The 20,843-nt window shown below is 43.9% G+C and overlaps 2 protein-coding genes across 4 annotated transcripts in view; both read right to left on the reverse strand.

Moving 5' to 3' along the window:
• The window catches only part of KIF27 (kinesin family member 27), a 33,084-nt gene extending 27,576 nt beyond the window's left edge, over positions 1-5,508 (reverse strand). For 2 of the 3 annotated variants that reach the window (XM_081213544.1, XM_081213543.1), the window contains exons 1-3: positions 5,351-5,507; positions 3,780-4,176; positions 1,348-1,548 (exon numbers count right to left, since the gene is read on the reverse strand). In XM_081213544.1, the coding sequence (XP_081069670.1) occupies positions 1,348-1,548; positions 3,780-4,077 (499 nt within the window). In that variant the 5' untranslated portion in view covers positions 4,078-4,176; positions 5,351-5,507. Of the gene's footprint in view, positions 1-1,347; positions 1,549-3,779; positions 4,177-5,350 lie in introns of all 3 variants that reach the window. The other variant, XM_081213545.1, reaches the window with a different exon arrangement.
• A 3,274-nt stretch (positions 5,509-8,782) lies between these two features.
• On the reverse strand, positions 8,783-20,026 carry QNG1 (Q-nucleotide N-glycosylase 1). Its single transcript, XM_081213989.1, has 5 exons — positions 19,900-20,026; positions 17,818-18,169; positions 15,985-16,244; positions 9,989-10,184; positions 8,783-9,490 (listed from the first exon to the last, which is right to left on the reverse strand). Exons 2-5 carry the CDS (start codon positions 18,152-18,154, stop codon positions 9,258-9,260), a joined length of 1,026 nt encoding a protein of 341 aa, XP_081070115.1. The 5' UTR covers positions 18,155-18,169; positions 19,900-20,026; the 3' UTR covers positions 8,783-9,257.
• Between the last annotated feature and the right edge of the window lie 817 nt (positions 20,027-20,843).

A 20,843-nucleotide genomic window follows, 5' to 3' on the forward strand; every position in this document is an offset into this window, starting at 1 on the left:
GCTTCGCAAAACGAATCTCCTATGGGCTTGCTTTGCAAGACGACAATGTCTTGCGAGTTCCTGCTGGTTTTTTCCCCTTCCCTCCTTTTTCTAAGCCGCTAATCCACTTATCAGCTGATCCGATCAGCAGATAAGCCGCTAAAAGCCGCTAGCGCTAATCCGCTAATCCGTCAATGGGCTTGCTTCGCAAGACGAAAAAACTGCTAGACGAAGAGAATCACAGAACGGATTCTTTTCGTCTTGCGAGGCACCACTGTACTCTAATTAAAAAATATAGGGCAACAGTGGAGATGGTTAAGCTATAAACAGAATGTTATTAGGTATTAAACAGCAAGTTATCACATCCGTTTTAAAGACTTGCCTAATTTCAAGCATCTACAGTGGTACCTCGGGTTACATACGCTTCAGGTTACATACGCTTCAGGTTACATACGCTTCAGGTTACAGACTCCGCTAACCCAGAAATAGTACCTCGGGTTAAGAACTTTGCTTCACGGCGCAGCAGCAGCAAGAGGCCCCATTAGCTAAAGTGGTGCTTCAGGGTAAAAACAGTTTAATGTTAAGAACGGACCTCCGGAACGCATTAAGTAGGTAACCAGAGATATCACTGTACTTAAACCACAAGTGACATTATCATCAGCAATGATGCACAGCATAAAGAAGTTGCTTCTGGGGACCAGCTTTACAGGGGACACATTGGGTTGCAGGAGAAAAGGGAAATCAGAGTATATTGCCTTCCTCACTTCCACCAGCAGGAGAATTCTTGTAGCAGAGTTCTACCCATGGGCAGTCTTGCTCCAATCTAATATATATTTTCATCTCTGTAAAGACTTGAAATTACGTTCATACCACAGCAGAGGCAACTGTTTTCATGTAATATTTTGGATGTAATGATATGCTATTATAATTGTCTTATTGGCAGTAGCCTTTTGACATCAATACTTGTATGTTTTAAAAATTCATTTTTTAATTTATTTTTTTGAGCACATGGATAATATGGACGGATCAGCTACATACGAACAAACTGCATGTCGACACAAAATAAGATTGGATAAATATGAAGAAATCTGGAAAGAATATTTAAGCGATAAGGCGGATAGTGGTGGGAAGTAGGTGGATGAGAGGTGGGAAAATATTGTTTAAAAAGGTATAGTCGTAGGTATATCAGTGTATTCAAATCTGAATTGTCAAATTGTGTTATTATTGTTAGTATGGTTTTTGTTGTATGTGTCTTGTTGATGTTTTGTATCGAAAAAATGATTAAACAAATTTTAAAAGAATCATTTAGAATATTACTTACTGCCAAGCAAGCAAGAGCAAACAGACAAATTAAGTTTAAATAATTACCTGTATTGCCCTTTTCGTCTTCTCTAATTTGTAGATATTTCATAGAGGTTTCTAGTTCCAAAAGATCTCTGAGTTCCTCTTTGTAGACCTCGATGTAAGAAACTTTCACAGTGAAATCAATACTATGGTTTTCTGAAATAATCTGAAATATTTCCTCAATTGCACGTGGAATGATACCTCTCTCTTCTTCTGCAACTGATGCTAAAACGAAACAAGAAAACAGCCTAAGCACCCAGCTAAAATTTGCACATTCAAATGCTAAAGATGTACACAGGGAAATTCCACAAAGGTTCTAAAGGCTTCTTAGCTTTATGAATATGAGTCATTTAATCCTGTCAAGGTCACACACATAAATCTTTCCTCTCAGAGATAACAAATAGTTGGTTACAAATTGAAAAAAGTATTTGCCAAATATACTCATCCAAGAGGGGAAAGAATTGGTCAAAGCCTACAGAGCACATTGTGCACATCCTTATGCCCCCCCCAAACTGAAAATATCCAACAATGTACAAGACCAAAAAGAGCCCTCACCACCCTCAGAGAATGGCCTGAACCAAATATGAAGTCCAGTACTGATGGCTACCTACAGCCAGCAAACATGATTCAAGAGAGTAAATGCTGTCTTCAATTATTTCATTATAATACTTAGTTTTGATATTATAATCAACCTAAGCCCAGGTCACTGGAAACATAAAATAACTCCTTTCCTATACAATGGAACAGCCTATCTATTGACATCATCAATATTTGAACAGCAAGAGTCTGATTTCAGAATTCTGCAAACATATTGAAAGCGATACAGTCTCCTGCTATTAGAATTGTGGAGTCAAGCCACGCTCTGAACTTTAGCAGGAAGTAAAATAGAAAGAAGAAAAAAAACCACAATGTTTTGTTTTTTAAAAGGCCGGCATTTCTGACTTTGAGTCATGATACAAAAACAACCAAGACCCTTAGCTTAGAGCAATGGTAGAACATGTGTTTTGCATGCAGACAGTTCCTGGCTCAATCCTTGGCATCTCCAGAAAGGGCTGGTAAAGAATCCTGTCTGAAACCCAGGAGAGTTGCTACCAGTCAGCATAGACAATATTGAGCAAGATAAACCAATTGTCTCACTCTGTATAAGGCAGCTTTCTATATTCCTACGTCTGCATTCAAGATCAAATTAGTACTATCCAAATCACCTGCAAATGTGTAGTTGAAAAGTGAGTGCAAAATTTATGGCTTAGTTTAACAGAATTTAATCTGACACAATATGATTTTTCCCAATTTCTTCAGCAAATGAATAAATGGCTGAAATGTACAAAGTGGGTAGTGCTCATTGTTATATCCTTTGGGAGGAAGGGAGATATATAAATTTAATGGATAAATAAATTGTGGTACTGCCAATGCATTTTTAAAAATGTCACGTGACACCATAGAACAGAATGACCTGACAATGATACAGTGGTGTCTCGCAAGACGAAAAGAATCCGTTCTGTGATTCTCTTCGTCTAGCGGTTTTTTTGTCTTGCGAAGCAATCCCATTGACGGATTAGTGGATTAGCGCTATTAGCGGCTTTTAGCGGCTTATCAGCTTATCGGATCAGCTGATTAGCGGCTTAGCGGCTTAGAAAAAGGGGGGAGGGGAAAAAACCGCAGGAACTCGCAAGACATTTTCGTCTTGCGAAGCAAGCCCATAGGAGATTCGTTTTGCGAAGCACCTCCAAAACAGAAAACCCTTTCGTCTAGCGAGTTTTCCGTCTTGCGAGGCATTCGTCTTGCGGGGCACCACTGTACTTCCTTCTGCATCCTTATGGACAATGACTGGCACAAACACCATATTACTTTGTGGTCATTACCTATGGCACAGCTTCACATCAGTACAACTTGAAATCTTAATATGGAAAGCCAGGAGATAGACCACCTATCACAAACACATTATGTTCCCTAAAATCTAACTGATAATGAGTGGCTAATAGATTTATTTTATTGGGAAGTACTGTACCAAAGTGAATCCCTTACTAAGAAAGCGGTATTTCATAAATTGTACTTTTAGCTACTTTGAGAGTAATCTAGATTAACCCACTGTTCTGGATAGCTTCTGTATTCCATGTTTCAGCAGAAAACTAAGATTAGAATAGTTTGATACATTTTAAATACTTTGGCTAATTAAGAATACTTCAATATGGCAGCAATTAACATAAAAATGCTGTTAGGCCAGACAGTTGTACTCTTTGCACTGCATAACAGAAAAAGCACATTTTAGTGAAGAATTTTGGCTACGTCTTTTTTTAAGAGGAAGAGAAGTAAAAAAAAAACACACACAACAGATATCAACAGATTATGCAGTTTATGCAGAAGTTTCCTTATTGTCTCTTTACCAATGGTGAGACAAAATAACATTGCAAGAAAACTATGATGAAATCATAAAATATAAGGTTTCAAACACATACCAACATGACCTCCTCCAATAGTGTAAGTCTTTCCTGAGCCTGTCTGTCCATAGGCAAAAACAGTAGCATTATACCCTTCTATCAAAGATGCCACCAATGGCTTAATACATGTTGTGTACACTTCATCTTGGGTTGAATGTTTTCCAAAAACAAAATCAAAAGTGAAAACACGGTCCTTTCCGATAATAATCTGCTGAGTATTTGGGATTAACCTCACACATACTTGATGGTTGTGAAGCACTTCTTTTGAAAGTAGAGGTCTTATTCTTACTGCTACTTTAACTGGAATCTCTTCCATTGCAGCTTGTGTGTGAAACAATTCCCGCTTACTTTGCAAACTTCACTTTGAGAGAGTTTCTCTTTATTTCTGTCTTCATTATATTCTCAGTCTTCAGCACTTAACGGGGAACAAAGAACAACATTTTAGAGATTACTTTTCTCTTACCTAGAAAAGAACTTCTCTTACCTATAATGAAGAACTGCTCTGAAAAGTTATGCAGAAGTAGCATCTTCTCTCATTTTATATCCCAGAACTGCTTGAGGCTCTTCAAGATCAATAAAGCCAACAAACAGAACTTTGACAGGGGAACATTTTTGTAAATGCTGACAAGAGCCACAACCTGTTGAACTCCCACGTGTTATGCATATACAGTGGACGCTCGGTCTGCGAACGTGATCCGTGCGGGATGCACGTTCACAACCCGCAGTGTTCGCAACCCGCAGCTGCACGTCTGCACATGTGCGGGTTGCGATTCAGCGCTTCTGCGCATGCGCGACCGCCAAAACCCGTTCTGGTACTTCTGGGTTTTGGCGGTCCGTAACCCGAAAAAACACAACCTGAAGCGTCTGTAACCTGAGGTAGGACTGTATAATAGCCACAGGAATCAAAGGTTTGTGTGTGTGTGTGTGTGTGTGTGTGTGTGTGTGACCATGCTACATTGGATTCCATACAAACAGGACTAGGGAGACCCAGAATCACACAAGGTCACCATCTCTCCCCTAACCTACCTCTTTTGTGGGGTGGGGGGCGGAGTTGGGAGCATGCGGGGCCCCCCAAGTTCGTGTAAGAAACATTGTCTGGAACCAATAAACAGCATAATATTACAGTGGTACCTTGGGTTACATACGCTTCAGGTTACAGACTCTGCTAACCCAGAAATAGTGCTTCAGGTTAAGAACTTTGCTTCAGGATGAGAACAGAAATCGTGCTCCGGTGGCACGGCAGAAGCAGGAGGCCCCATTAGCTAAAGTGGTGCTTCAGGTTAAGAACAGTTTCAGGTTAAGAACAGACCTCCGGAACGAATTAAGTACTTAACCCGAGGTACCACTGTAATGGGAAAAGGGATGCAACAGAACCAGGCAAAGAATAAAACACAGTTTGCAAAATACTTCCTTTCACAAGTCACAAGTGTCTTCCACAGCCTAAACATCCTTTACAGCCCGAACCTACCTAGGCCTGTTTACTCAGAAGTAAGACTCGCCCCCCTCCCCAAAGCGGCCAAGAGGGCTCCCTCCCAAGCAAGCGCTTCAGATGTTGCTAAATGACCCAAAACAAAAGTTGGGATAGTTGCCTCTCGCCGTCGGGCTGCGATCCCCGCGCCGCCCGTCAGGGAAAAGCAGCAGCTGGGCTTTGCGCGCAGGGAAGGATGAACTCGGAAACTCTCCGTCCGGCGAGGCGCGCTTCTCCTCGCCCGCCCCGGGAGCCACCCCTCTCCGGCCACCGCCGCCGCCACGGAGCCTGCGCTGCTGGCGGGACGAAGAGGAGGAGGAGGAGCGGGGCGCCGCGTCCCGCCGCACCCGAGGCGAAACCGCCCTCCTTCCCTCCCGCCGCAAAGATCCGCGGCTTCCTCGCGCCCACGTTTGTTTACACCGGTCGCTAGGCAACCGAGCGGGCCTCTCGCGCTGGCGACGGGCAGCCGGCGGCTCCCTCAAGAGCGGCGCCGCCTCCGCGTTCTCGCCGCGGCCCTCGGGGCGCAGCGCCCCCTGCAGGCGCAAGCCGCGCTTCCCGCCGAGGCCGCGCGCTTTGCCTCGCCCACGGGTAGGCAAACTAAGGGCCGGATGCGGCCCAGTCTCCTTCTCAATGTGTTTTTATTTTTATTTTATTTTTTAAAAAATTATTGGTTTTCACAATATTATAAACAAATAAACACATAAAACAAACAAACATAAACCACAGCCTTATTAAAAATTACACTTAGTTGAATTTTATTGCATGTCCTTTTAACGGTTTTCCAAATCAGTTCTTAAAAAAAAAATTAACTTAAACATTAACATCCTTAGATCTTCACATTATGAAATTAAACATTTTAATTCATCACTTAAATAAAATCCTAGGCCAATTAAGAATCTGCAAGCTCTTTTCAGTTAATTAAACTTAACATATTTAACTAAGTAATCATTAAATTTGATCCAATCTTCCTGATACTCCTCCTCCTTCTGGTCGCGGACTCTTCCGGTTAGGTCGGCTAGCTCCAAAAAATCCATCATCTTCATCTGCCATTCTTCTATCGTTGGTAATTCTTGGGTTTTCCACTTTTTAGCTAAAAAAATACGAGCTGCAGTTGTGGCATACAAAAATAATTTAACATCTTTCTTGGGCAATTCCAAACCTGTTATTCCAAGAAGAAAGGCCTCTGGTTTCTTTATAAATGTATATTTCAACATTTTTTTCCAATTCGTTATATATCTTTTCCCAGAAGTCTTTCACCTTCAGCATGTTTTTAAATGAGTAGAATGTGTACATTTATTTAAAATGCATCTCTGGGTTATTTCCCCAGTGGCTGGGGAAACGCAGCCAGATGGGCGGGGTATAAATAATAAATAATAATTGTTATTATCATCAGTGGGGCATAGGAATTCGTTCACCCCCCCCCCAATATAGTCCGGCCCCCCACAAGGTCTGAGGGACAGTGGACTGGCCCCCTGCTGAAAAAGTTTGCTGACCCCTGCCCTTACCGCTCAGATTCTCCTTTCTTCTTCTTCTTCATCATCATCATCATCGTTTTATTTGTATGCCGCCTTTCCATAGTTAAAACAATGCTGAAGGCGGCGGGCTGTCAAAAAGTATCGAAAAGCATGAAAAATACTCCATTAACTGAGGTTCTCTGCCCCCCCCCAATCTCCCCCAAAAAAGCTCAACAATTTTTGCCACCCCCCAATAAAAACACTGGATTCGCCCATGGAACCAGCCCAAGCACTTGATCCTGGCCGTCTCCGAGGCAACAGGAACATTTTGTGGTATCCACAGGTGGCCATTCACATGTAAAGAGCTCAAGTCCGGGCTAAGAGGCTTTGGCACCCAAGGCAGACCCCAAAGTGGGTTCCCCAGCAGGGGAGAAGGCGTGAGGGACGACCCACACACCAGGAACAAGATTGACAGTGGGATCTGCTGCCCCTGTGGATCTTGCCACTTGAGTCCTGACCTCCTTGCCTCAGGTGTGGGCCGGCCCTGGCACGGCTTAACTGGAGCCATTGCTGGATGTTTATGGACTACTAGGCCTCAATCGCCCCCATTCCAGCTTTGGCAGGCTGCCTTCCTCACCCACCAAAAGAGGAAAAGGTATTGTGTGAAGCTGCCACGACTCTCACAACTCTGCCAGCTCATGTCTCTGCCAGTGTGTGAAGTAGCCACACTCCTGTACAACCAAGCTATGGGTCTACTGGTTCCAGGGGCGGGGGGCTTTCCCGGGCTCCCCCCGCTTTATGTGGAGATCCTCCATGTAAAGGTAAAGGAACCTTGGACGGTTGAGTCCAGTCAAAGGCGACTATGGGGTTGCAGCGTTCATCTCACTTTCAGGCTGAGGAAGCCACTGTTTGTCCACAGACAACTTTCCAGGTCATGGGGCCAGCAGGGCTAAACCGCTTCTGGTACAAGGGAAACAAGAGTGCACGGAAACACCATTTACCTTCCCGCTGCAGCTGTACCTATTTATCTACTTGCATTGGCATGCTTTCAAACTGCTAGGTTGGCAGGAGCTTGGACCGAGAACAGGAGCTCACTCCGTTGCGGGAATTCAAACCGCCAACCTTCTGATCGGCAAGTCCAGGAGGCTCAGTGGTTTAGACCACAGATGCTCCACGTAGGCATATGGGTGCTCTGACTCACATGTGCCACAGCAAGTGTTAGAATTCCTGCTCCGTGACTGCAGTCATGGGATTTTTGTCTATCACATGACGGTGTATGTATTGACTCCACAAAGTGGGAAGTGACAAGACAGGATGTTTGTATTACTGTGTTCCGTGAAGTGGGACTATTGTCCTTTGTTTTCTCTCTTTGCTGTCTGATGCTAGAGGGAGCCATGTTGCAGTGCTCCGTGTATGTTTATTTACATATAAAGTAGATTAGCCAAAATGCTGAGTTATTGAGGTCTGTTATGCAAGCTGCAAAGACTCTGCAGATCCCTAAGTGTGTCAACGTCTGTTGGCATCAGTCGCTGTGACGTTTGGGATGAAGAAAGCTTTTGAAGCTCTCGAATGATCGACCAGGAGGGAAGGAACATGCCAGTCGGGCATGTGTCTCTACCAGGGTCCTACTTGAGTGTAGGACGAGCTCCTGACAGCAGGTATTTCTTCAGGTCTCAGAAAGTATCCATCCAAAGTCCCTTACATACAGCAACGTACAATTGTCTTCATTTTGTGTGCCTAGATTTGCATCCTTGTAAGGGGCTATAAATCGGGGTAGAACACATGCTTTGCATGCAGAAGGTACCAACTCCTATATCTTCAGGTATCATGCCAAAACCTTTTCATTAGCTTTGTCTTTAAAAGTCAAAAGTGCTGTTGACTGCTCCTTTTGGTCTCATCCTTTATGCAGTTTTATTATGTATATTTGTATTTTTTTAATTAAAAAAATTATAAAGCATCCTGGAATCCACTGGGATAATGGGCAAAAACAAAAATGCTTTACATAAAAATAAAACTTGGTTTTAGTTCGGCAGATATGCAGTACAAAAAGGTATATGAGGCATATGTATATATGCATATATGAACAAGCACACAGGTGATTAATTTGAAGAAGCATTTACTACGATGCCGTATTCAGCTTACTGGTACATTATGAGACATAATCCAGAATTATGTTTTCTATTATTTCACACCATTTTCTTCATTGAACTGAATACAAAAATATTGCTGAAACAGAAATAGAAACTTTATCAGTTACAGACTCAGGTGAGCTTGAAACAAAGCAATCAAAGCAGCAAAGGAACGGTGTAAACATTACGAGAAAACACCTTTCCTGTGATACAGATAGTGTGCATAATAGCTTTTAAAAGAGTAGATTCTAAAAAATACATGATAAGTGCTCTCAATTTACTCTTTGCAAGTTTTTATACAAAACCGTTATTGGGTAACAAATAGGAATTAAATGAGTCATGACTAACTTAAGTCTTACTGATTTCAATGGCACTACACTACTTGGCAGAACTCCCCATCTAGATTTTTGATACTATACTTTATCCTCAATCATTAAAATTGTATTCAGTAGTATATGCAACGTGTACGATGGAAAGGAACTCCCTTCATATCTTCCCGATGGTCCCGTGCATAATCCCATAGATAATAATCGAGGAGAACTGCATTGATCTTCTCATCCATGTTCTCGCCTTTCTTTTTGTAAAGCTCCAGCAAGTGACTGCAAATGAGATCACAACACCAAATAGAGCAACCTCGGATTTCCACTTCCTGGTAGTCTCCAGACGGGAACATGTGCCCTACAGGAGAGTAATATAAATTAATAAAACAGAAGAGGTAGGACACTCAGAATATTAAACCTACCTGCGGTACACAGCACTTTTATATACATATATATATAAGATGGCATTTCTAACGCTTTCAACTTTAATCAGGATAATTCAGGTTATGTATATTCAATGGTTTAACCTGCAAACCTGACAGGAGCTGTGTACACAATATGGTTTGCTCTGGCTCTCGTGCACTCCCACTGCTGGTACATGTGTGGTGGTGGTGTGTGTGTGTGTGCATGCCTGGGTAAAACAGATAATGCACAGGAGAGGATGCCTCCTCGCTAGTGTGTACAGCAACATGCCAATGTAACTTGAAATGCAGAAGGGGAAACAACCTTTCTTCATTTTAAACCACTAATGTGTACATAGCCTAAGATAGGTGGTGATACATTTAGCAAAAGAGGTTAACAATGTGGTCCAAATTCTCAAATATTACATTTTTGATTATCCTGAATGGTTTCATACCTTCCTTGAGCTTTTTCATTAGTTCATCAGAATATTTCATTGCTCCCAAGTGAACAAGCACCTGCGGTATTCTATAATCAGCAAATATAGTCACACTGGAAATATCACCGAAGCAGCCGTCTCCTTTTCCTTCCAGGACACTCCAAGTGTCAGCCACAAGAATCTGCGCTCGTTTGTAGAAAGCCACCTTTCTACCCTGATAGGCAAAGGAAAAATATACACCATTATGATACTTCAAGGTTCTTTTTGACAACTTATAGCATAGGTGCATGTTGAGACCTCTCTGTCAAAACAGCCTGGAAACTTCAGTGACTCCCAAAGAGGGGGGGCTAGATTATCAACTAGAACTGGACAATTCACTTGCATTGCAACAGCACTTAGTCATGTACACTGGCTTCTAATCTGGTTCTGGAGTGCAATATAAATGTTACAGAATCATAGAGTTGGGAGCAACCAAGAGGGTGTTCTAGTCTAGTCCAGCCCTCTGCTATGCAGGAATCTTTTGCCCAGTTCAAGAATAAAGAAATCCTCTTCAACAGTAGGGACTGCTGCTGCAATACCCTGCCAAAGCTCTAGGTGCAGGTGAGGATCATAGACTTTATGCACACTTTATACCAGGCATGGCCAAACTTGGCCCTCCAGCTGTTTTGAGACTACAACTCCCATGATCCCTAGCTAACAGGACCAGTGGTCAGGGATGATGGGAATTGTAGTCCCAAAACAGCTGGAGGGCGAAGTTTGGCATGTCTGCTTTATACACTGATAAAACTATTTACTTCAGTTATTTCAGGGATTTTGCATTTTTGGCAAAGGGTTGTGCTGATATACTAATGTTTGCATCTGTACTCTACACTGGATTATTTTTGTAAATCTCCAAACATCAGTATATTTCTGGATTCTATATATATTTCTATACATATATTGGATTTCATTTGAGGCAATATGTTTCTGGAAAATTTCAAAGGTCAGGTTATCTATTCAGATCTGCACACACATTCTGATCTGTAATATCAAAATATTACACTTGCTAAATTATTCCCTGACCTGTGTGTTGTCCTTAAGGCATGAGACAAGATAACAGGCTTTTCGTGTACAAAAATAGGAGGCAGCCGATGCTTCTTCATCGCAGAATTCTAGATGTAACCTGATACTTGCAAACATACAGTAGAGACTAATCGGTCTGCAATCACTATATTCAGAATGAGTATAAATGCAGACTTCAAGGCTTTAACATCCAGCCTATTTTTTTAAATGGATTTTTCCTTCATTCACCCAACTTCAGCTTTGTGTAATACCTACCTTGGTGAAGAGTTATAAGTAACCTAAAAGCTCAAGCACGATTTTTGCAACATTTTGACTGCTCAACTGTGGATTTCAATGATTATGTATGTTTTTATTGCTTTTTGTTAGTGTGCTGTAAAATTTACAAAAGTTCCAATCTTTAAAAAACTAGCAGTGTAATAAGAAACAACTCCAAAACATTTGTGCCCTGACACAGCTCTCATCAAGAATAAAAGCAGATTTTTTGTTACAATATTATTTTACTTCCATAATTTATGTTTCACTTTTAATTAAACTTTGCAAAATAGCATAGGGCAAACTAACCAAGCCATCAAATGTGTACATCTCATCAAAAGTAATGCAGTGTATATGGTCAAAGTGCATGATTGATTTATACCTGACATTCCAATGCAGCAAATAACACTTCTGTATGTAGATTTCACTGGGGCTAAGAACTTCAAAACTATTACTGGTTTAGTTATACTGCATGAGATGTGGTTAAGATATATTCAGCACACCTGTTAACATTAGTACGTCACCATAAAATGTACCAGCATGAAATGATTCATTACATTGCTAACTGTAAACATTTTCATATCTATAATTAACAATATAAAAGTAATATTTATCCACTGACTAGGACGCTTTGAGAAGCAAGTTCATTGAAGTAATATGCAAATCAAAATTATACACAACCAAAATTACATAATGGAACTAATACTTAATTTTATTTTTTCATAGCTCCCTCAGGTGAATAATAGTTTTCAGCTGCTGTCACAGGCTGAGATCTCATATAGCACCTTGTAAAATGAGCAGAAAATCTATGGCTATGTCTCAAAACAGATACATAGAAATCCCATGGAAATCAACAGAACTCGCTTCATTATAATTATGTTTAGGATTAGGATGCAATTCTAATAAATTTACCAAGTTCTAGTAAGCATTTTTACTAAAGTGGTGAAATCTAATTCATTTTCACCACTTAAATCTCGTCTCACACCCCTTCCTGGTACTGCAAATCTCTGCAATATCTCAATCTGTTGCCAGGGCAACTGTGTTGACAATGCGAACAGATACTAGCATCCATCTTGTTAGAAGAATGGTGAAAATTTGGTCTTTCTTCAGAACATGTAACCTGGTAGGATAAAATAGCCAAGGGCTCTCCCTTAGAAAGTTACAGTCCAATTGTATAAAGATGAGAGGACTTATTTCTATTACAGAGGTTGTTGTTTACTACTGTTGGTTTTAGAGAACACTGGATTTTAAAAAACCATTAAGGGGCCTTAAATTCTGCATTTTAAAAAGACCTAAAACTTTACAAACGAAAAGTTCAGACAGTTCAATTGTAACAAACTACTATGCAAATAAGTAACAACTGCATACATTTGGCAGAATGAGGATTCTGAACTGACACTTCAAGTCTCAAGTTAAATAATACAAGAATGACAAATGATATTGTAGCTGAATATGCAGCAGCCACAGTCAAGTGTTCAAATCCATGGACACTGAAAACAAATTACTACAATTTAATATATTATGTTATTTAGCCAAGATCTTCCAAGTCACATGGTAACCAGCATATACTATACAACCCATCTTTGAACACTGAAGTCATATCTACAGTGGTACCCCGCAAGACGAATGCCTCGCAAGACGGAAAACCCGCAAGACGAAAGGGTTTTCTGTTTTGGAGGCGCTTCGCAAGACGAATTTCCCTATGGGCTTGCATCGCAAGACGAAAGCCCATAGGGAAATGCTGGCGGTCGGGAGCAAAGACTTTCGCCCACAGCCGGCCTTCAGAAGAGGACCTCTTCTGAAGGCCGGCGGGGGGCAAAAGTCTTTGCTCCCCCCGCCTGCCTTCCCCCCCCCCGCCTGCCCCGGGCGATCTTAAAATGCTGGCGGGCGGGAGCGAAGCGTTCGCTGCCGACCCCCAGCATTTTAAAATCTCCCCGGGACAGCAGAGAAGTCGGGAGCATTTTAAAATCTCCCCGTGTCCCGGGGAGATTTTAAAATGCTGGGGGGCTGCCGACCCCCAGCATTTTAAAATCTCCCCGGGACAGCAGAGACTTCTCTGTCCCGGGGAGATTTTAAAATGCTGGGGGTCGGGAGCATTCGCTGCCGACCCCCAGCATTTTAAAATCTCCCCCTGTCCCGGGGAGATTTTAAAATGCTGGGGGTCGGGAGCGAAGCGTTCGCTGCCGACCCCCAGCATTTTAAAACGCTGTTCCGAAGCGAGGGGCGGGAACAGCTGCCCCAGCCGCCCCACTTCGGAACGCTGTTCCGAAGCAGGGGGGGGGAACATCTGCCCCAGCCGCCCCGCTTCGGAACGCTGTTCTGAAGCGGGGAGGGGGGGCGGGAACAGCTGCCCCAGCCGCCCCACTTCGGAACGCTGTTCCGAAGCGGGGAGGGGGGGCGGGAACAGCTGCCCCAGCCGCCCCACTTCGGAACGCTGTTCCGAAGCGGGGAGGGGGGGCGGGAACATCTGCCCCAGCCGCCCCACTTCGGAACGCTGTTCCGAAGCGGGGAGGGGGGGCGGGAACAGCTGCCCCAGCCGCCCCACTTCGGAACGCTGTTCCGAAGCGGGGAGGGGGGCGGGAACAGCTGCCCCAGCCGCCCCACTTCGGAACGCTGTTCCGAAGCGGGGAGGGGGGGCGGGAACAGCTGCCCCAGCCGCCCCACTTCGGAACGCTGTTCCGAAGCGGGGAGGGGGGGCGGGAACATCTGCCCCAGCCGCCCCACTTCGGAACGCTGTTCCGAAGCGGGGAGGGGGGGCGGGAACATCTGCCCCAGCCGCCCCACTTCGGAACGCTGTTCCGAAGCGGGGAGGGGGGCGGGAACAGCTGCCCCAGCCGCCCCACTTCGGAACGCTGTTCCGAAGCGGGGAGGGGGGGCGGGAACACCTGCCCCAGCCGCCCCACTTCAGAACGCTGTTCCGAAGCGGGGCTGGGGGCGGGAACACCTTCTGAAGGTGGGCAGGGGGCGAAAGTCTTTGTCCCCCCTGCCTGCCTTCCCAGGGGCTTTTAAATCGCCCCGGACAGCGGAGAAGTCCTCCGCTGTCCGGGGCGATTTTAAAATGCCGCCCGCCAGCATTTTAAGATCGCCTGGACAGCGGAGAAGTCCTCCGCTGTCCCGGGGTTTTTTAAAATGCTGGGGGTGGGAAGAAAAGCCCTTGTTCCCCCCCCCCCAGCCTTCAGAAGAGGTCCGGGGACAGACCGTCCCCGGACCTGGTCTGAAGGCGGTTTCCCTAGGAACGCATTAATTGATTTTCAATGCATTCCTATGGGAAACCGTGCATCGCAAGACGAAAAACTCGCAAGACGAAGAGACTTGCGGAACGAATTAATTTCGTCTTGCGAGGCACCTCTGTATCTATCTATGTATCTATGTATCTATCTCTCTCTCTCTCTCTATAGATATAGATATAGTTGTAAATGTATAGGTAACTGGCTCTATTCAAAGATCACACTATACTACTCTACACACATGGGGAAAAGTACTAACTTTTGAGTAGACATGCATAGGATTGCATTGTAATTATGTTTTAGTGTGAAGTGTGAACTAACAAACCACAGTTTGTGATCCACTAGCAAATCAGAAAGCATGGTTTAAAGTGAGTTTTCAAAAACACCATGGCTCAGTTTGCATGTTAACACTGAAGCAATCTGCAGCTTAAAGCAAACACACATGCAGGGGCTGTCGGAGAATATATTGTTAGTTCTTTGCTTCTACTGTTGCTGAGCTTCTTTGAGTATGCCATGGTTTGGCTTATGGTGTCATCTGAACCAAGACTTGTTTGACTCCTCCAAACAAACCATGATCTGTAAACTGAGAACAACATAGCTGACAGCTTATGGTTTCTCTGGAGCAAGAAAAACTGTAAGGCAAGGTTCAGGCAACACACTTTGCTCAGAGCAATGCAAGAACAGGAGGAGAACTAGAGGAAGAAAAAAGCGGCCCCATTCTCCTCTCTCATGCGAAGAGATAGTTTGACCCTATTAGTGTGACCATAAACTGCTTTATGACAATAAACCAGATATGGCTAAGGCTCCCAGATACAAGACTGCTGAGCAGACAGAAAAGCAAAGCAAACAAGCAGTTCTAAACCACGCTTTCCTGACTGTCTGAAAGCCCAAGCCATTGTTTGGGTTCTAAACTACATTTGGAACATGCCATTGCCTGGTGTGATGTCCGAGAAGCGCCACTGTTTTGTGAAGTCAATGAAACACCAATCCATAATATTTAACAGTGTTTGCATTTTATTTCCCCAGAGAAGAATGGTGTCTATTTGCAATGGGAAGTTATGAATATTTAGAAGAGAAAATTTTCTACACTGAAAATTAGAGTAGATCCGGAATATATTCCCCCAAATGGGTGATGTCTGCCACCCTGGCAAGAGACAGGTAAACGCAATTCTCACAATATTTAGTGGTGTCCTGTCCTGAAGTGGTTTCCCTTCAGTCGGTGGGATGTTTCAATCCTGTCTTTTAATAAATCTGAATGCACAGCTGTCAACTTTTCCCTTTTCTTGCGAGAAATCCTATTTGGAATAAGGGAATTTCCCTTAAAAAAGGGAAAAGTTGACAGCCATGCTGAATGTGTTTTTAGCTTTTACTCTGTTTTAGTTTTGAGCTGGTTTTAATGTATTACTTTTTGTAAACCACTTTGAATTACATTTTGTAAAAAAAATAAAAAAGCAACTATAATAAAAAGAATACCTGAAATGAAGCTTCATCTCTAAAAGATGGAAAATTTTCTACTATTAGTTGTAGTAATGTCTGGGCACTTTTCCCACTTTTCTTAACGCACGAGAGGAAAGAGCCTCCAAATTTCTCCAGGAGAACTGTCCCGGTCTCATTCAACACCCGATGTCTCTCCTCGATTAAAGGCATGGGAACCTCTGTGTCCGAGCGAAAGACATGTTTCACTTGCTCCAGGGTCATAGTGGCATAATATGAAGCGCTGGTAATGGGTATTCCTTCAGAAAGCAAAAACAAGGAACAGAAACAACCATACAATAACAGATGAAGCTCTATTTATTTATATCCCAGCTACAGAATTGCAAAGTTTACCGTTGCTCGCATTATTAAAGCAACTAAACTGTTTACTTCTAAATTGCCCAGCATCCTGCTCCTGCCAAACAGATGCCCACAGAAAGCCTGAAAACAGAACCTGTGTTAACCTATTATTTAATTTTTTTAAAAAACTTTATTCCCCCCCTTCAAATTGTGTTCATTGTTGGATGTATTTCTAACTTCAGCTCCAGCTTCTGAAAGCACCTAGCTTTAATCACAATAAATACATAAAAACAATATAAAGCAGAACTTAACTCTCCTATGCACAGCCGCCGAGGAGGGCGATACACGAGTGGAAGAAGGCTCTAGCATACCCATCCCTTACCAAAGGCACCAAAATATTAATTAACCCAACACTTAGGCAGCCTATGCAGCCCCCAGTACTGCATTCAAAATGCCACCTCGTAGAAGGGAGGTGGAATCCCCACTCACAAAAAGTCCCCACAGGCTAACAATATTATTTCATTATTTCCAAATGAATCCTCAACCCTACTGAAAGAAATATTGCTTATATTTTGTTTAGATTCACCCTTGATTACAGGAGCAACTGGTTTTCTGGTGATCTCGTAATAATGGTGATCTAGTAACGAGGATGTTATGTATTGAAGTTCTCACCTTGGCCACCAGGAGTATTGTGTATGTAGTTTTCACTCAGGTCCACATCAGTTATTTTAGGTGGGAAACCCTGGGTTGTTGTTGCTACAATGTTGACAGCCGGCTGCCTATAAAAGCAGGCCGGCTGAGCAGTTTGCTGTTCAGTTCTGTGACAGCTTACAAATAAAGAGCTGCTTTGGAATAATCGCTGTGTCGTCTGCTATGTCTACCCACTATTCAACAGAGGAGCTGCTTTTTCTGTGATCTAGAAAATGAGGCTGTTACCTCTCTCCCACCCGACGAAGCCACTTCCCTTGCACTCTCTGCTAAGTAGGCTTCCCAGAGGCAATCACCTCTCTCTTATCAATACTCTGTTCATACCACAAACTATCATTTCTCTTTGGTCTCTCACCTCACTCATTTCTGTCATTCACCAGAGCTCTCCTGTGTCGGACTGTAGGATTCAGGACAAGGAATTTAAGAATGATAGCTGCTGCCCAATCTCAGCAGCTCCCTAACGTACCAGCCAGTCCAGCCTGCCTCCAGGCTCCTCAAACTACCTAAAGACCACACAGGCACCAGAAGTGTTCAGGTTTATCCCACAGGTGCAGAGACTGTGAGAGGCAAATCCCGTGACTGGTTAATTCTGGTCCTTTGGTAATGGAGTTCTGAAGCATGGCAAGTTAGGTATCAAGTGCCCTGCTTATTTAAAATAATGATGAAACTCAGACCTGTGACTCTGGGATCCAAACCTAAAGTTGCAGGTGTATGAGTAACACAAAGATTTCAAATGCTGACTTGAATGGAGCTTTGCATTTCCCCCCAAATCAAGGTTATTTGCCCACAAATTCTCTTCTTTAATTTTGAAAATTAAGAACTAACCCTCATCAAGTGCTCTGTTGATGGCAGCGCAGAGAGACCAGTAACCACTATATGTTTTGCCTTTATACTTCACCAGACATTTGTGATCTTCACGCTCGGACCAAAAGGAAAAATTGAGGGTATCGGCAAGGAACACCCAGTTCACTGCATCTTCATTTGCCGCTTGAGGGTTCAGCTCATGAGAAGACTTCCAGCCGGCCACACTGAACTCTTTCTCCAAGACCTTGTCAAATAACATCTCTGCAACTTTCCGTACACCATCATCTTCGATGTACACATCTTTACTGTGTTCTGCTATGAATTTGGCAGATTCTTTAGGGTTCAAGAATGGCTCCATGGTCTTCCTATGTATCTATGTAAAGATAATATTGCCTGTTAATCTGATCTGGGTGAAATCCAATTATTGTGCAAGCAGAAACACTAATTCTGCTCTCTCTTCTCCCCAAGCACCTCCCAGTCCTTATTCTCCTCCCCCCATGCCCCCCTCAACCTTCTGTAGCAGATTTGTCAGGCTCACCAATGGCCATAGCTGTCAACGTTTCCCTTTTTTAAAGGGAAATTCCCTTATTCCAAATAGGATTCCCCGCAATAAAAGGGGAAAGTTGACAGCTATGCCAAGGGCCGCTGGTGGCAAGGAGAGGAAAAGGACACTCTGCGTGGAAGTCTCTACCACCCTGCACATGGACAGCATTAGATGTCACCCATTGGTCAGTTTTCCATTCAGTAGGCTGTGCATGTGGGCGCTTTTTGCTCTGGTGTCTGTACGTTGAGTGTAATTGTTTTGGAACATCATAAGCAGAACACAGCACTCCAATCTGAGCTGATTTTGCGGCATATGGACAGTAGGTGTAGGGAAAATGAACAGACTTGAAGAACAACAAGGGAATGATTTCTGATACTGCATGTAGTCAGTAAAAAAAGCAGCACATGCATTCATTGTTCCATGATTAGGAATGTGTGACTAACAGACACAAAGCTTTCCAGCACAAAGACTTTGCACCACTGAGTAGAATATGCATGAATCAGCCCTCATTTATCTAATAAATAAGACCCAAGAGTCTCAAAGGTCAAGCAAATAACCAGCCAAGCTTCTCCAAGGAAATAGCCTATTATTGCAAGCTCAGCTTGCTGGACTATCTAGTTATTAGCTCGGAGAACAGGAACCAAAGCAGGGCCTGTGATTTAGAAGGAGGCAGAGAGAAAAGCTCCACAAAAACAGGAAGCAGGTCCCTTCAAAGAAATCCAGGGTCCCCCACAGAGATGCAGCCAGATGCCTGCAGAGGTGTTACTTCTTCCACAATTGTTGCATTTATTGCCAATAGCCCCATCTTTCTTCTTCTGGGATCACTCTTTTCCAGGTATAACCTGCCCCAACAAAAACTGAATGAACATTGCCTACAACAGCTTGTTTCTCCTTGCATTTAGGGAAGCTTTGAACTTGAGGGAGCTCATTTCAGACAGCTTCTCTTGTACAATACAGTACGTAACTTCTAGCCCATTTAATAATCTGGGAGGGGAGGAAGAGACAGCACTTCTAGCTTCCCTGGCCAACTTATCCCCATAGAGTCCAGCATTACCGACACTGGCCGGCAGGGGCTCTGCAGGGTTGCCAACAGGACTCTCTGCCACCGCCTACTTCAGATTAATGGTTTCACTCATAACTAGGCTTTCCAGGCGACTTTTCACTTCTCATTTTATCCTTTTTTCTTTTCTTTTTAAAGCGTTGATCTAAAACCCTGCCGTCTTGGGCAAAGCGGCCTCCAGATGCGGAATGCTAGCGGATCTGCCGATTTCCGGGGATTCTTACAAAGCCAGGCATTTCAGACGATACCAAAAAAGGCGCTGTTCTCCCGCTCCCTTCCCCAATCGGATCCCAGTGGAGGATCTCCGCGCGAGTCGGGGGGCAGAAGAGAATCGGGTCCCCTTCTCCCACGCACGTGGCCGCGCCAGACCCGCTCCTCTCCCGCAGGCCTGCGGAAAATAGGTGCAGGCGCGGAATCTGTGACTTTTTGCAGTTACAGGGCCGCTTTTCTCTCCTGAGCCAAAGATCGCGACGCTTCCGAGCGCTCAAAGCCCTCTTACCTCCGCCTGCGAGCAGGTATTACCACGTTCAGACGATACCTGGACTCTGGTTGCAGGAAAGGCAACAAGATCCCTCCCCCGCACTCCGCTTCCGCGCGCGCAAATGCCTTCCTTTCCCACCTTCGTACCAGTCCTCCCACTTGCACGCTCCAATCAGAATTAGCCGTATTTACAAGCAGGCGGGCCGGACTCGGAAAGCGAAAGTAGCTGTGTGCAGCCTGGCAGGCCTCGTGGTCATCCGGGGCCGGATATAAGCTAAACAAGCTATAGCTTAGGGCCCCACTCTCTTGGGGGCACAAAAAAAAAAAAATTAAAGGGAAAAAAACCCCTGTATGTACATTTAGAAATATAAGATAAAAAACGAATAAAATAAAACCTACTTACAGCAACAGTGTTTTGTGTTGTGTAGGCTCCTATGATGTAAGTAATGGGCCCCGCCTGCTAGACTGCTCCCTAAAACATCACTGGTTTTAGATACCTATTATGTCCATAAATTACCATATAGCATATAAGAAAAAATTCCTTCCAGTAGCACCTTAAAGGTAAAGCGACCCCTGACCATTAGGTCCAGTCGTGACCGACTCTGGGGTTGCGGCGCTCATCTCGCTTTATTGGCCGAGGGAGCCGGCGTACAGCTTCCAGGTCATGTGGCCAGCAGGACTAAGCCGATTCTGGCGAACCAGAGCAGCACACGGAAACGCCATCTTATCCGCCGGAGTGGTACCTATTTATCTGCTTGCACTTTGACATGCTTTCAAACTGCTAAGTTGGCAGGAGCAGGGACTGAGCAACAGGAGCTCACCCCGTCACGGGGATTCGAACTGCCGACCTTCTGATTGGCAAGTCCTAGGCTCTGTGCTTTAACCCACAGCTCCACCCGACTAAGTTTGTTATTGGTATGAGCTTTCGTGTCCATGCACTTCTTCAGATACAATCTATCCACA

Source organism: Podarcis bocagei, assembly GCF_964188305.1.
Source record: "Podarcis bocagei genome assembly, chromosome: 11".
Lineage (NCBI taxonomy): Eukaryota > Metazoa > Chordata > Lepidosauria > Squamata > Lacertidae > Podarcis > Podarcis bocagei.

Bases quoted from the DNA above. Each gene is read 5' to 3' on its own strand.
- QNG1 (XM_081213989.1), bottom strand. From the start codon at position 18,154: ATGGAGCCATTCTTGAACCCTAAAGAATCTGCCAAATTCATAGCAGAA. The intron at 16,245-17,817 runs GTTAGTTCTTAA...TGCTTTCTGAAG, and splicing joins CAACAGAGCACTTGATGAGG to GAATACCCATTACCAGCGCT. The intron at 10,185-15,984 runs GTATTCTTTTTA...TTTGCCTATCAG, and splicing joins GAGATGAAGCTTCATTTCAG to GGTAGAAAGGTGGCTTTCTA.